Source organism: Oncorhynchus kisutch, linkage group LG15 (genome assembly GCF_002021735.2).
Source record: "Oncorhynchus kisutch isolate 150728-3 linkage group LG15, Okis_V2, whole genome shotgun sequence".
Lineage (NCBI taxonomy): Eukaryota > Metazoa > Chordata > Actinopteri > Salmoniformes > Salmonidae > Oncorhynchus > Oncorhynchus kisutch.
In genome coordinates this window covers 59304953-59321821 of record NC_034188.2, presented here as the reverse complement: position 1 = coordinate 59321821, position 16869 = coordinate 59304953, and the positions used below count along the sequence as shown (strand labels likewise).

Below are 16869 nucleotides of genomic sequence, written 5' to 3'. Positions count from 1 at the left end.
TTGTTATATCCATTTTTTGATTTATAATTTAATGATGTACTGCGGTGTACCAATAGATTTTTTAAGAATGTAATTTATAAATACCTCATTAGCTTAGTTCAACTGTTGTACCCCATCAGAACCCAAAATATGAGCTTGTTTTACTCCAATGTTTGTAAACAAAGTAAATGTAATCAGACACTATAGCCTCAAAACATAGTTAAAACTATACCTTTGAAATCATGGATGGTCATTCCTTGCTACCATATCTCTGTCTATGAATTTGAGAGTGGTTAAATTTCTCTAGCCCCATCCCATTTACCGAAATTGTTATAATACATTTGGTAACATATAGCAATGTGCAGTCTTCTATTTTTGCAGATCAACATTGCCCCTAACGTTTGCTCAAAATTGATGTATGTTTCTTATACTTTATTATTGGAAATAGCCTATTAAACCAAGATCAATCAAACATTGCATCATTGTTTGCATTAAAATGCAGTTTATGTGGCACATGAGAGTAACAAGAAAAAGCATCCACAGTCGACTATCACCCTGTGCTCAAATACTCCTCATCAGCAGTGGACAAAACAGCAACTACATCCGGGTAAGTTGTGTGACCTTGGTTGGTTAATTGTCATGGCGGCCATCGTCAGGATAAGTTCTGTCTGTCACAGAGGTGTCAAACGTAAGTGTCTTTGTGTGTAACTGTATGTTAATTCCACATGTGTGTATTTCAGATTGTTGTTATTACTGATTGTTGCCAAAAGTGACGTTACACATTGTAATGTGCTAGTAGCTAGCCAGCTAACGTAATGTTTAGCTGATGGATGAGCATGGTACGACTTTTCAAATTCACCTAGTCGGCTCGGGGATCTTTTGGTCACTGGCCCAACGATCTTAACCGCTAGGCTTCCTGCGCGAGCTGTCACTGGAGTCAATTATTGGCGTCACTGCATTGAATCGGATCTGTTTCCGCATCCTGTAAAATAGCCTGAAGCAGCTAAAATGATCAACCTCGATTCTAAACTCTTCGTATCAGTTTTAGGCCTCATGCTTGTTATGAATTAAGGCCATCTCAACATAATCTATCACTTTTCAAAATATTCTATATACATGTTAGGCTATTCTTCCCTTATCAATCCCACATACTGTGGCATGAATCCAATTCATCCATACTCCTACAGTATATGGTCTTTGGCTGCCTATACTTCAGTTCGTCGAATATCTGACATTACCATATTTGACCTCTAGTTGTACTTATACTACTTTTAACAACTCCCAAGACACACAATTCACACAAACAAGTTACCCTAAAAAACGTATAAACCAGATAGGCTACCTGTGATTGCTGACAACTACAATAATGGAATGGTTTATTCATGATACTCCTTACAGTTTGAGGAAAGAAAGACGCCTCCTCTGATTTATAAAGGCCTATGTGTAATAATATTCACATTTTGGAACCGAGACGTGTGAACAACTGTCTACATTAAAGTATAGCCTAAGCTGTATTGGTTTACGTTGCTTTGCCATAATTTAAAACCATACTTATAATTGAACAGTAAATATTGTGATTTAGTTGAAATATTGTTCATGACACTGATTTCTCGTCTTCTCCCCACAGCTCTGTTTTATCGTAGCTCTCTCCTCTCTCGAACCCTGGTTGCACAGCAAAAGGACCAGGACTGTCCCTACCCGTTGACTGCTACGATTCACGGATCCTCATCTCTCTATGGTTTGTTTCCACAATATAAGAGCTTTGCCGATAGCCTAAAGTTTGCCTGTGGCACTCAAAGATTAATAATAATTGTATGTTTGTGATTTTTGTGACTTCTTAAAGTAATCAATGTTCAGGCTAGGATACTTGTTATGGAGGGGGATAGTGGTAGGCCTATATTATAAGTATTAGAGCCTACAGCCCTACAACTAAGGCGATTCAAGTATTTATTTTGCTCTCTCTTGTATGCTGAGCTCTTGTATGCTGTCTCATGGGAGAAGGATTTGAGAGAGGGGGTTAAGTCATTTATTGGCAGGGAGCCGGTTAGTGATGTCCCCACTGACATGTTGTTTGTGTATTTGGTACATACAGTCCATTCGTTAAGTATTCAGACCCCTTTACTTTTCCCACATTTTGTTACATTATAGCCTTATTCTAAAATGTATTAAATAGTTCTTCCCCCCCCCCCCCTCCCCATAATGGCAAAGCAAAAACAGGCTAATATATTTTTGCAAATTGATAAAACATTTCCATAAGTATTCAGACCCTTTACTCAGCACTTTGTTGAGGCACCTTTGACTGTGATTCCAGCTTCAAGTCTTCTTGGGAATGACGCTAAAAGTTTGGCACACCTTTATTTGGGGAGTTCCCCAGTCTGAGGTCCTGAGCTCTCTGGAGCAGGTTTTCATCAAGGATCTCTGTGTACTATTCTCTGTTCATTTTTCCCTCGATCCTGACTAGTCTCCCAATCCCTGCAGTTGAAAAACATCCCCACAGCATGATGCTGCCACCACCATGCTTCACCGTAGGGATGGTATTGGCCAGGTGATGAGTGGTGCCTGGTTTCCTCCAGACGTGACGCTTGGCATTCAGGCCAAAGAGAATCTCGTTCAGAGAATGATGTTGCTTATGGTCAGAGTCCTTAAAGTGCCTTTTGTCAAACTCCAAGCTGGCTGTCATGGCCACTCTACCATAAAGGCCTGATTGGTGGAGTTCTGCAGAGATGGGTGTCTTTCTGGAAGGTTCTCCCATCTCGACTGAGGAACTCTGGAGCTCTGTCAAAGTGACCATTGGGTTCTTGGTCACCTCCCTGACAAAGGCCCTTTTTATTTAACTAGGCAATTCAGTCAAGAACAAATTCTTATGTTCTTCTTCTCCCCGGATTGCTCAGTTTGGCCGAAAGGCCAGCTCTAGGAAGAGTCTTGGTGGTTCCAAACTTCTTCCATTTAAGAATGATGGAGGCCTCCGTGTTCTTGGAGACCTGCAATGCAGCAGAATTGTTTTGGTACCCTTCCCCAAATCTGTGCCTCGACACAATCCTGTCTCAGATCTCTACGGACAATTCCTTCGACCTCATGGCTTGGTTTTTGTTCTGACATGCACAGTAAACTGTGGGACCTTATATAGACAGATGTGTGCCTTTCCAAATCATGTCCAATCAATTGAATTTACCACAGGTGGACTCAAATGAAGTTGTAGAAACATCAAGGATAATCCATTTGGATTATTTTCTCAGAACAAGGTTAGCCAACATGTGGCATGATGTTTGAACTGTGATATCTAGTGAACCATGAAACTTGAGAACCTAAGCAACAACTTATGATAGCGGGCCACAGGAGGTTGGTGGCATCTTAATTGGGGAGGACGGGCTCACGGTAATGGCTGGAGCGGAATCAGTGGAATGGTATCAAGTACATCATACAACCATGTGTTTGATGCCATTCCATTTGCTCCTTTGCGGTCATTATTATGAGCCGTCCTCCCCTCAGCAGCCTCCACTGGAGCATGTTTGTAAATTAAAACCTCAGATATAAACCTCCGTTACAAACTGACTGGGATAATTGTTAAACGCAACAACAAAAATCCGTAGGCTAATAGACAAACGTAATTGCTTCTATGTGCAAAAAACATGTCAGGCCAACTATAAATCTCTATCTGGCTAAAGGGTTATAAAATACATGTAAATACACTGTTTTCAATGATGAGTCTTTAAATGATGACCCCCTCTCTCCACAAGAGGTTAGTTCTGCATGTGGATGTATGATTGGATGTTTTGTATTTGCCCTTTTGCAGCCGCCTCAGTGTCCAAAGCTGCCTCCCTGCATTGGACAGGAGAGCGTGTGGTGAGCGTACTGCTGCTGGCCATGGGGCCTGCTGCCTACTACTTCCCCGGACCTGCTGTTGACTACTCGCTGGCTGCCGCCCTCACCCTGCATGGCCACTGGTAAGACGAGTTTCCCCTCAAATGATTTGTTGGTTTAAAGAGCACTGGCCAGTTGTCTCACTTCCTTATTCTGCTTAAACATTTTTACTTTCATATTTCCACAAACTATCCTTTCCGGACTAAAATTGTTGTACGTGTTCCGAATGAGCTCAGACCATAGTTTTTCAGCTTGAGAAAATGACTTGGGTTGTGACTAGTCGGAAGCTTTTATGAAGGACAATGGTGAATAGAATAGAGTAGGCAAGTGGTTGGGATAACCAACCAAGTCTATGTCCACTACATTTCTGCTCATGCAAAAACTGTTTTGTTCTTAGGATTTATTTTAATTTCATTTACGAGAGCTTTTAGATTTTTGAAGAGGTGGGCTAAATGTCTCCCTGGAGCACTATGCCATTGCTAGACCACTGACTAAATAAGTGGCAGGTTTAAAGTACAAATCCTAGTTATGTGTGGTGTTAATACCCCTTAGTTTTTCATTTTGGGTACTTGGATATCCTCAAGGCATGTCCCTCTAATGAAAACCAGCTAGTTCCCAGTTGTCAAACTTGTTGCCAACTTGTCGCTGAGGAGTTGAAATGCACACTCATATGATAATTTTTTTTTAAACATCAAGATTACACATAAGAATGCTGGTCATGTGTAATACACAGTGGCTTTTCCATTTGTGCTACTTTTGTTAAGTGCCTTGGACTATGATGAAGCCATTTTTTAAACTGAGCTCAGTACTATTGAACTTGCCTTACTTGCTAATGTTTGAGTGCCACTATTTGAACTGGAGTCATCAAATGGCACCATTGTCCAGTTAACTGAGGAACACTATGAGTACGCCTACGAAACTCTGTCCTCCAAGGCCACTGCTTTGTACATTGGCTTATCCCTTTAGGCATCATTCAAGGAATTCACCCTTTCTCATTCCTTAATGCTTCCAGTTCTGTTTGTTCTCAATGTAATGGTGTTGCTTCTGTTACGCCCCTGAAAACGGGAGAAATAATCACTAGAGTGATACGGTGTTGTATTCTCAATTTAACGTTTAGTTGAATCAATTTCACAAAAGTAACACATTACAAAACAACAGAAAAACCATTATACAAATAACACAGCAAAATATCTTATTAACAACGTACATGTTCATTCACAATCGACATAAAATGGCAGCTACTCTCAGTACGATGCTATTCTTCACTTCAACCGAGCAGGGCTAATATTACTCTCTTCAAACTTAACTCTAAACTCCTCAAAACGTTACTAAGACACACCTTAAACACTCTTGACATGTTAGTGAGTTATAACATTTAAATTACTATTTTTTTCATCAATAAAGTACCTGAAAACAGGGGAGAAATAATCACGAGAGTGATACGGTGTTGTATTCTCAATTTAACGTTTAGTTGAATGAGAAAAAGACCGCGATTTTCCCCAGGAATATGGGTGGAGACCAGAGCAATCGATCTCCGGCTCATAGATTAAGAGCATTTCGTAGATCACAGATTAACACTTTTAGGCACTACAAAATCAAGTAATCAATATAACATTTACACATTACTCTCACAATTCGTACCCTTTGACAGATTTGAACTTTAACACAATTATATGAATGTTATCAATCTTTATCAACTGATACTGAATGCATCTTTTTAACCTTAGATGTTTTAAGATCCTCACATACTATGAACTTACTAATACTTTTTGATGTATAACAGGCTATGACTATTTCCTTTAACCTGTCACACTCTCCCCGACACAATAAATGTTGTCCCAACATTACCAACATTGTCTTCTTCAACAGTCCGTATGCACTGGACCTAGAAAATCCTCTTCTGTAAGGTAGTACTTGAGCAGAGGTCAAGGGTCACAGTTCAAATATAACTAACAAGTTATATTCACAGTCCATATCTGTTGACCAGCTATATAACATAAGCAGTATTTTCTCATACAATTGATCAACAGTCCATCAATTTTAATGATCTATATGCATAGTCTGCAAATTGTCTCTTTTGACAGTCTGTGAAATCAGACAGTAGTCCATGGTCAAACATGTCAACTCTGTAGTCTCATGTTTGCTGAAGCCCATACATGTAAGGTGGCTGAAAGTAACATTGCTGTAGTGATGGCAGCCATGGAACCAGTCCTGGTGCAGAGTAGACAGGGAACAACTGTGGCTGTGGCTGTATACTGTAGCAGGAAGGGATACCAAGCTGATCATAGGTGATACGTCTTGGAGGGTGTCTCTCTCTTTGTGGCAGCTGGTAGGCTGGTTCCTCAGGTTCAGCAGCATCAGTATATGAAGGAAAGGCACTTGGTGGACGATCATCAGGCAAATTTTCAGCAGGCAAGTTACTCTCCTCAGCAGGCAGGTCTTTAACTGTTGTTGTCTCCTCCAGACGCTTTTCAACAAGAAGCTGTGCTGGTAGCGTATCAGGGACTGGCACTGCAACTGTCTGTTTCACTGTTGGGGGCCTGTGTTCCCACTCTCTCGCTGGTTCAGCATTCCTCTCCTCAGGTACTGTAGGAGATGTGGGAACCTGTAGCGGCTCATGATGAAGGTCATATTCATCCCCACTATCTTCATCAGAATCTAGAGTCTGTGATGCAGGCTGGTGTCTCCTCGTTTTCTGACTTCTGTCCACTTTGGTCATTTCTGGTTGTGTCTCAAAAGGTAAGTGGTCACAGGACATGAGCAGATTTCTGTGCAGGACCCTGGAGCGTCCCCTACCCTTTTCTGGTCTCAATTCATAAATCGGCAGGTCTGAACCCATTTGTCTCACCACTGTGTGAATTGTATCTTCCCAATAGTTACGGAGTTTTCCTGGTCCTCCTCTTGGTGTCAGGTTTTTAATCAGAACTCGCTCGCCAGGCTGTAGCACTGAACTCCTAACTTTAGTGTCATAGTACTTCTTACTTCTTTCAGCGGCTTTCTGAGCATTTTCATTTGCAATGGCGTATGCTTCTTCCATCCCTCGTTTCCAGTTCTCCACGTATTCTCGCTGGTTACTGGAACCTGCCTCTGTGCACAATCCAAAGAGCATATCAACTGGAAGCCTGGGTGATCTCCCAAACAGAAGATAAAATGGTGAATAGCCAGTCACTTCGCAACGGGTGCAGTTATAGGCATAAACCAGTTTGTTCAGAGACTCCTTCCAATTTGACTTTTGTGTCTCAGTTAGTGTCTTTAACATTTGCAACAATGTTCTGTCGATGCGTTCCGCTTGACCGTTTCCCATCGGGTGATAGGGTGTTGTCCTGGACCCCGCCATGCCACTGAGTTTCTTTAACTGATGGAACAACTGATTTTCAAATTCTCCCCCTTGGTCATGGTGGATGCGGGACGGGAACCCAAACTTCAGGGCAAAGTCATTGAAGATGAGATTTGCAGCAGTTTTACCTGACTTTGATGTGGTGGCGTAGGCTTGAGTGAACCGTGTAAAATGATCAACAATCACGAGGATGTACTCATATCCCCCTTTGCATCTGTCGAGATGAAGGAAGTCAATACATACCAGTTCAAATGGCTGTGTTGTCACAATGTTTGTCAGAGGAGCTCTTGTTGCATGGGCTGGCATTTTCTGCTTGACACAGCTACAAGTTTTAGTCACATAGTGCTCGATGTCAGATTGCATATATGGCCAGAAGAAGCGGTCACGTACTAGTGATACAGTGCGGTCAGTACCTTGGTGTCCCATGTTATTGTGCAACTCTTCCATCACTTTACCTTTGTACTGCTCTGGTAGAACTAACTGCTTGCGGGCTGTAGTGATTCTGTACAGAATGCCATCACTGTCTATTTGTCCCATTCTCTGAATAGGCATTTTGTCTTTGGACTGAATTTCTTTTGCTCTTTAACTGGCGGTTTGGAACCAGACAATTTGAAATTGAGCACAGGACGGATGACCGGATCAGATTCTTGTGCTTCTCTTATCCCATCTTTTGGGATCGAGCTGGTTGTTGCAGTGGTTGTCTCACCTTCAGCTGATACTGCCATAGATGCAGCTGAAAATGACCAAGGTACAACAGCCTCTTTCTGTACCTCAACTGCTTGTATCGTGGCGGCGATGGTGTCTGGTGGAAGCTCCTCAGAACATTCTCTCATCAGTGACTCTACATCCAGTGGCATCCTTGACAAAGCATCTGCATCACCGTTCTCTCTGCCTGGCCTGTACTTTATTGTAAAGTGGAAATCAGCCAAGTCTGCAACCCACCTGGAAGTGGTTGCGTTCAGTTTTGCAGTAGACAGAATGTAGCAGAGCGGGTTGTTATCGCTGTATACAGTGAAGGTCGGAGCATAGTACAAATAGTCATGGAACTTATCAGTGATTGCCCATTTTAGAGCTAGAAATTCTAGCTTGCTCGAGTGGTAGTGATAGTTCTTCTCAGCTGCTGTTAAGGTTCGAGAGCCATAAGCAATGACCCTAAGCTTCCCCTCTTGCTTTTGATAAAGAACTGCTCCCAAGCCTTGGTGTGACGCATCAGTGTGTACAACAAATGGCTGAGTGAAATCAGGGAAACCTAAAACTGGTGGGTGAAGCAAACACTCAATCAGCTGTTCAAGTGCCTGTTGATGCTGGTCAGTCCACAGGATTGGCTTGTTTGAGGGCACCACATGACTTACTTTCTTTGTTTTTGTTTTCCGTGGGTGGTCAGGTAATTTCTCTGAATCTGCTTTCTAGGCACTCCTAGAAAAGTCTGATGTACTGTCTGTAGTAAGTGAGTAAACCAAGCATTTTTCTGAGCTGGCCCACAGTCTCTGGTCTGATTTCTTTCAATGCTCTTACTGCTTCAAAATCGGCTGGGTCAACTCGGCTGCCCTCTGCAGACACTATTCTGCCCAAATAACGGACCTGGGGTTTAAAGAGATCACACTTACTTGGCTTGAGTTTAATGCCATACTCTCTGAGACGCTGCAAAACTTTTCGCACATCATTCACATGGCTGTCGAATGTTTTACTGAAAACTAGCGTGTCGTCCAGATAAGGAATGCAGATGTTATCCCGGAGCCCTTCCAAACACTCCTCCATACACCGCTGAAAAGCTGCAGGAGCGTTCATGAGGCCGAATGGCATACGTATCCACTCATAGAGTCCCCACGGTGTCACAAATGCTGTCAGTGGTCTGCTTTCTTCAGAGATGAACCCCTGGTGATACGCTTTTCCCTGATCTAAGAGGGAGAACCAGGAATTACCACCTAAACTGTCCATGATATCTTGGACCCGAGGGATGGGCTGGCGGTCGGGATGTGTCTTTCTGTTCAGGTCTCTGTAATCTATACACAACCGGAGGGTCCCGTCCTTCTTACGAACGCACACGACAGGTGAAGAATATGAAGAGTTTGACTTCCTAACCCAGCCCTGGACTATGAGGTCATAAATGTAACCCTTCATCTCCTGATACAGTGGCCTGGGCACTGACATGTATGTGCGCTTTACTGGTTCAGAGTCCTTTAGAGAAATAGTCATTTTCAATCGTTCAATGCAGCCAATGTCATTGTCTGATCTGGAGAAGGAGTGACACTCTTCTCTAAGCATTTGCCTAACAACCTCTCTCTGTTCTTCGGTTAGGTGAGTTAAATCTACTGGTGGATCCCACTGTTCAGTAGCAGTACATGGGGTTCGAACGCTGGTGTGATTCACTGTGGCTGAGGTGACAGTTTTTTCAAAGACTTGGGCAGGTAACACAGTCATAATGGTTTGTACTGTACCGATTATTGTGCGTCCTAGTAGGGCAATGTCATGGTCAGTGGGGTTAGAGACATCAAGCAGGATAACTGGAAAAACACCTTTCCTGACTCTGACTAGTGTGTCAAAGAACTCAAGGTCATCTGGCCACTGCGGGTTCAGGTCTGGCTGGAAAAGCATTGTCATGTCATCTTTGAAAGGCTGGGAAGCTACACGGCACTCAATCTGAATGCTACTGTGTTTTGGTACAGCAACCTTCTCTTTCTTGGTTTTCACTGCGTATTCATCTGTCTGTTCTGCGCTAACAGCCTGTATAAAAGCTCTCACCTTGTTTCTATTGAGGCTTGGGAAAGCTGTTTTTACTGTACTGTATCGTTTAGTCTTTTCGGTCATTGTCAGGATGTGCTCGATAACATTGAAACCTATGATGGGATGTGATAGGTGACAGCCTTTCATTACCAGCACCGGGATGATCAGTTCCTTTGTTTGGTCAGTTTCAGAGGCTAGCCGAAAAGTTGTTTCAATCCATCCCAGGTACGGCATTTCAGTCCCATTTGCTGCAGTCAACCTTAGATCATCAGGTGAGTCCAGAATTTCTGAAACATCTCTCAGCCTTGCGTTTGGGAGAGATTCCTCTTTCCATCGTTCATCAATGACCGATACCTGAGAGCCTGTGTCCCATAGAGCTTGGAGGTGGTGGCGATTCAGGTGACACTCAATAAGGCACTGTCTGCCTACTAGCGAGGTGACCTTACGGGGGTGGCAACCTTGAGCTAGGGATGGTAAGGAGTGGGCATTTTCCTCTGTACAGGAAAACCTTTCACTATTAGAGTCAATTTTCAGGTGAGTGCATTTTTCCTTATGTTTAGTCCAATGTTGGTTTTGACATACTTTGGAACAGTACAGTGTCTCTTTACATGATGAACATTGTTTCAGGTTCTCAAATGAATCTTCTCTGGCACAATTTGCACATTCCTGGGACTTTTTGGTAGCTACGGTTAACACTCGTCCCTCAGCGGTAACCCGTTTCCGTTTAAAGGGGCCTCCCTTGATGGTCTGGCTCCCCGGATTTTACATCCAGCTTGAAAATGTTCTCCACTCCCACATCGGAAGCAGTGTGTGCAGCGTGCATCTGTTCTGGCCTGCTGGCAGACAAAACACCTCCTTGGAGCTTGAGCAGAGTGGTTGGTATACCGGTTAGGTGCATATTGATGCTGCGCAGGGTCAGGTGCTTGGGACCGACTGTAGTTGCTGTAATACTGCTGCTGGGAAACAGGTGGCTGGGGGTCCCTATTTGGCCTCCTAACTGGGGGTGGGGCATAGGCACAAGGCGGTGACTGAAACAGGCTGCTGTAATGTCTCTTTAATCTGAGCAATCTCTGCACTGAGACCTTTTAGAGAAGCTACACCTGTCTTAAGTTCAGCTAACTCTGTTAACAGTCCTGCGGGTATCGTAGTTTTGGCTTCCTTCACAGGACACTTTGCAGATGGCGTATCTTCTAACTGGACTACACTTACAGTTGTAGCAGGCTGTGGGGCATTAAACCGCTTTTTGTTTTGTCTTTCTATCTCATTAGCACAAGCAATGTTAAGCTTCTCTAGCAAAACCTCATCTGATGTTTTGTTCTCTAGCAGGAGAGGCTGCATGTCAAGCCTGATACTGTCACTCTGGAGACCCGTAAGGACTGTGTGAAAACACATGCTCTGGACTAGAGCAGGGTCATACTTAAGCCCTGATTCTGACTCCTGGGATGCAAACAGTACTTTTTGCCTCAAATCTAAAACGCGCATCAGGAAACTTTGAGGGGTCTCCTTGCTATGCTGTGCTTCTGAAGCTAGCTGTTTGTAAAGCTCTGTTGCACTCTTCTCTTGGAAGTGGGAACGCAGGATACATCTAAGTGTGGGAAGAGTTAGCTGGGGTTTACCTTCCAAGTAGCTGCGTAGCTGTGAGCCTGGAGAAATAGCCCTGACTACTGCGTCTACTATTTCTACCTCAGGATATCCTCTGTTAAGTCCATTTTCAATCTGATGGACAAGGCTGGAAAAAATCAGTTTTTCTTTCTGGCCCGGTTCACCTATCTGACCAGAAATTTTTAACTCTTTGCGCCAGTATGAGCTGGGCTGTGCATTGGGTGAGAGAGGCACGCTCCCCTGAAGATTGGCATGGTGTTGGGGCTGACGCAGAGAATCACTGGCTTTGGCTGCAATAATCTGCTCAATTCCCACCCCTTTTTGTGGGGTTACAGTTCTCAGTTCTTCTATTCTGTGATGTGTTCCGGCTGGTTCAATATCATGGTCAATTTGCCCTGTTTTGTTATCTCTGCCACTGATCATCTCTGTCATTTCGTCTTTAAGTAGCAACAATTCCGACATGCCGCCATCTTCTAACTCTGCGACTTCCTCTCTTCCAAGGAACATCATAATGCGAGTCATTAATGATATGCGGGATTTGTCTTTAACATCTCTTCTCTGTTCGCCTGATATTTCAAGGAAATCACATATCTCTAGTAATTTGTCTTTAGTCAGGGTGTGCAATTCTCCTACTACCTCTTCCTGTAGTTCTTCCAAGGCGCTTGTCATGTTGACAGAACAGGAGGAACTTTTACTGTGCAGGAGTTGACTCTGAATTAGATGGTCCTTACTGTCTCTGATGGTCGATCAATGGCCTCAGTTGACACGTACTTAACCACTAACTTCCAACTTCCCTCGAACAGCAACACTTTCCTCACTGCAGCCTGCCTGAGTTGTTATGTGGAGATTTAGCTGGCTCGGAATTCAGCGACCAGGGTGTGGAAACTGGACATCTGAGCAGCAATCTCAGCGGAGCCTCCAAAAATGTTACGCCCCTGAAAACAGGGGAGAAATAATCACGAGAGTGATACGGTGTTGTATTCTCAATTTAACGTTTAGTTGAATGAGAAAAAGACTGCGATTTTCCCCAGGAATATGGGTGGAGACTAGAGCAATCGATCTCCGTCTCATAGATTAAGAGCATTTCGTAGATCACAGATTAACACTTTTAGGCACTACAAAATCAAGTAATCAATATAACATTTACACATTACTCTCACAATTCGTACCCTTTGACAGATTTGAACTTTAACACAATTATATGAATGTTATCAATCTTTATCAACTGATACTGAATGCATCTTTTTAACCTTAGATGTTTTAAGATCCTCACATACTATGAACTTACTAATACTTTTTGATGTATAACAGGCTATGACTATTTCCTTTAACCTGTCACACTTCCGTCCCTCTCCTTGCCCCGCCCTGGGCTCAAACCTGGGACCCTCTGAATACATTTACAACAGTCACCCACAAAGCATCGTTACCTGTCGCTCCACAAAAGCCGCAGCCCTTACAGAGCAGGGGAAACGACTACTTCTATGTCTCAGAGCGGCGTCATTGATTGAACACTGCTAACTCGCTTGCCATTTCACATGGGCTACATAAACAGAACAAGACACCCCACTCTGTAGTCTAAACAAAGAATAGCCTAACTAAGGTTGCATGATGGTTCCTTGAGCTATTGGTGTGTTCCTCAAGGACTTGGTGGCTCCTTGGTGGGTCTTCAGTCATTCAGATTATGCATTTGTCCACTTCCCTCTGCAAAACATTACCCTGGGGAAGCCAATGATTATGAAGTCAGGACTATGTCCCATCATGACTATGAAGTTAGGATGGCTATAACCAGTGGTGTAGTGGAGGGTTAACGCCAATGTTCCCTCTAAGCTACGCTCAGTAGCCCCGAGAGTGCATGCAGAAGAAATATCAGCCCACAGAGAGAAGCACGAGATTAAACTTCACTCAACTCAGCTGGAAGACATACCATTGGTCAGTGGAGGAAAGGGAGAGCGAAGGGATGTTGAGGCGGACCTTTAGTCTGCTGCTCTTTTCCTCCACTGAGACTGACCATCAGATGCAGGTACCAACAGCCCAGGAAAATAAAAATAAGCAAAACATTTCAAATGTATTCTCACTCAGCTGTGCCTCAAGTAATACAACAATTGATCAATTACATGTGTGATCATATTGCCTACCTCAAATGTTTGTATATAAAAATACATTAAATGACCGAAGAACAATGCATTGGCAGAGCAATTCAAGAAAAGCCAATGTGGTGATGGCTTACTGCACAAACCTCATTGCCACAGTACTGTTTTTAATTGGTTAATGTTGCATAGGCTTAAGTTTAAGTCAGCTTTTTTTTTTTTATCTCTGCGGTAGATCTCGTCTTGCAGTTTGACTCAAAGTGATCTTGACTCAGAAAAGGTTGGTGACCACTGTTCTAGAGATTTCCCTGTTAACACTATCAATGTTTCCCTTTACTGTGGCAACTGTGATAGAATCAATGCAATATTAGCCACTTTCAATGCAACATACTGAAACAAAATCAACTATGCAAGAGATTGTTGTATACAGAACATATCGGATTAAGATTCTATTGCATTGACACGCACTACTCAGCCCGTACTCTACACAGACCTGTGCGGCATAAACAATTGGAGCTGCAGTAGGCCTATATGCAAGTAGCCCATTGCCATATGGATCTGTGCCATTTACTTTGAACTGGACTTTGTTTATAGCATGAGCGGTCGTGAGTAGATGTGCTTGTTTTGAGATCAGAGCGAGAGCTGCATGTAGCCACATATGCACATTTTGTTCATATCCTTTGCTAGTTAGTGAGTTATCCCAGTTATAGATAATTTGTAGTCAGCAATAGGGGATTGATTGCTTTCTACAAGAGCACCAAACTTGTACATTTCTAGACATATATTGAAAAACGAGTCATAAGGAGCTTTTTTGTCTTAAAGGGGCAGTGTTGTATTTGAAAACCAGCTTGAATAAGCTAAGTAGGCAGAGGATAGCATAATTTGTCTGATTCTCTAAAATAATGGTATTGGAATAATAATGCTTTTTACCTTTTTTAGTGGTTTCTTGCATCAAACAACATTTTCAGTCACTTCCTTGTCTGACGGACAAGTGGATAAAAAAGGTTCATGTCAAGCCCTGCATGTTTTTTTTCAACAGTCTCGTGGAATGTAGGTCTACATTGAACATCACACATTGTCTGCTACTGTAGGCTGAGTGATAGCGGTTCTATTTCAATGTTAAAATGTTGTTTCATCCATTGTTTTTGATGGTAGGCCACACTGGTAGGCCTACATTATGATCAAATAGTCACAGTAGCCTACTTGGCCACCGCTAAATGTAAATTAAAGCAGCTACAGCCTCTGTGTTCACAGTAAACACGTTCAAGTTTGCAATCAACAGACCTGAAATTTGCTCAGTGCCCCAAAATAATAGAGGGAACATTGGTTAACGCTGTTTAGCCACTTCTATTTTGCCCTAGCGTTTACCCACCTTTTGCGCAAAAATACATTGAAGGTATATGGAGCGTTACTTTGCTCACCACGATTATAGTTTACCCACCTATTATTCCTTTTTATTTTGGCCATACATCACTGGCTATTATGTAATATTGTGGTTTTAAGCAGTTTCATCCATTTCTTGTATTGTCTTCTCTCTCCAGGGGGATTGGACAAGTCTTAACGGACTACGTTCACGGAGAACCGAAGATCAAGATGGTCAACGCAGGCCTCTTCCTGTTGTCGACTGTCACCTTTGCCGGTCTCTGCTACTTCAACTACAACGATGTAGGCATTTGCAAAGCGGTGGCCCTCTTATGGAGCAAATGAATGAATGGATTGAGGCTTGGAGGTTTGGGATGGGTGGCGTGGCGTGGGCACTGGGATATCAGCCGTCTTGTTCTGGTATGATTGTGAACATTCAAGGGATTATATGTACATTTCTATAAATATATAATTTCACAATATTACCAGTGATTCACATGTGTCGTAAATCATGTTGAGTCAGGATTTTTTTTTTGGGGGGGTAGGAATTAACTTTTTTTTGCTTGTAAGTTCTGGAGGTTTTGTGTTGGGCATCAACAGATCTGTTTTTGGCATGTTAATAATCTGCTCCTATTGATTTATGTGGACTAAACTAAATAAATAGTCCCCCTGACCCCTACCAAACACGCATACACATGCTGCAGTTGGTTAAATGTTATACGGTTAACATTTACCTGGTGCCTGTTAAGGAGGGTGCAATTTTACAGAACACTTAGATAGAAATGCATTTTGTAGAACAGATGTGATGATCTTATGTAGATAGAATAGGGAATTGTCAGGTTTATTCAATGCATTTCTAGCTTCCTCTCACTGAGTGCACACCTGTTATCAACTGCTAATATTCCAAACACTTATGTGTTGCTTATTATCTGGGGAAGTAGCCACAGTGATTTACATATTTGACCTGAATTTAAGCTCCAGTATGGCAAATGACTTCTCATCTCTTCTGTACTAACTTAACTTATTATGTAGACATTGCATTCTTATTTGTGGTATGTTTTGTGTCTGTCACCAGTCTGTAAATACCAGCTAGTGCCCTTAAGACCATTGCAGTCAGCTTAGTGCCACACATTTAGTCTGTTCGACCTTGCTGGTCTGGTTTGATTGACATGAGCAAATGGATGTGACCACTGGCAGTATTTCAACCCCATAGCCATACTGTTCTGGACTTCAGGGGTCTGTTCAGAAAGGGTGCAACGTTATAGAACATTGAGAGATGCATTTTGTGTAATTGATTTAATTTGTCATGTGGAATTGGGCATCACCACAGCTCTATTCATTAAATGTCTAACTGCAATGTTCTGAACGTTTCACCTCACTGATCACATCCCAGGAGCATGTAGAAGAGTAGCCATACTGATCTGTACACCATTGCACTTCCTCCTGTACCAGGCCGGGTTTTAAATTAGTCAGTCAATAATTATCCTATGACAATATCCTGGTTTTGTAATGTGCATAATTTACTTTCTCAGCTGTGCCTGGCATCATACTCTTGCCTGAGTATTTAGCAATCTTGTTGGCAGGAATTTCACTTTCCATTTATCTGATCAAGTGTGTTTATGTATGAACAGCTGCTAAGCGTCAAGTTGAGTACAGCTAGCATCAAATATTAAGTGAAGTCAACAGCGGGCGCATGCACTTGGTCAAAATGGCAGAGCTTTGTTTTTGTTCTGTTGGGAGTGTTGTCCTTGTTAAAGATCTAAGAAAGATGAAGATATGTCTTTGTTCTCATATTACTCAAATGTCTAAAAGCTGAAATGGCTTTGGAAATCCAGCTGTGTCGTCTGTTTATTAATTGTTGTCGATTTATACATCACCAATCCGTTCAGATTGTTAATCACAAATTCGCTTTGGGAA

At 42.6% G+C, this 16869-nt stretch overlaps 1 protein-coding gene across 1 annotated transcript; it reads left to right on the top strand.

The window, feature by feature from the left end:
- Nucleotides 1-560: 560 nt before the first annotated feature.
- Nucleotides 561-16786, top strand: LOC109905604 (succinate dehydrogenase [ubiquinone] cytochrome b small subunit B, mitochondrial-like). The gene is made up of 4 exons (XM_020503070.2): nt 561-667; nt 1607-1717; nt 3773-3923; nt 15132-16786. Exons 1-4 carry the CDS (start codon nt 619-621, stop codon nt 15295-15297), a joined length of 477 nt encoding a protein of 158 aa, XP_020358659.1. The 5' UTR covers nt 561-618; the 3' UTR covers nt 15298-16786.
- Nucleotides 16787-16869: the final 83 nt, after the last annotated feature.

Coding starts and splice junctions, on each gene's coding strand:
- LOC109905604 (XM_020503070.2), top strand. CDS start 619: ATGGCGGCCATCGTCAGGATAAGTTCTGTCTGTCACAGAGGTGTCAAA. Junction 1,718..3,772: donor CGGATCCTCATCTCTCTATG/GTTTGTTTCCAC, acceptor GCCCTTTTGCAG/CCGCCTCAGTGTCCAAAGCT. Junction 3,924..15,131: donor CTCACCCTGCATGGCCACTG/GTAAGACGAGTT, acceptor TTCTCTCTCCAG/GGGGATTGGACAAGTCTTAA.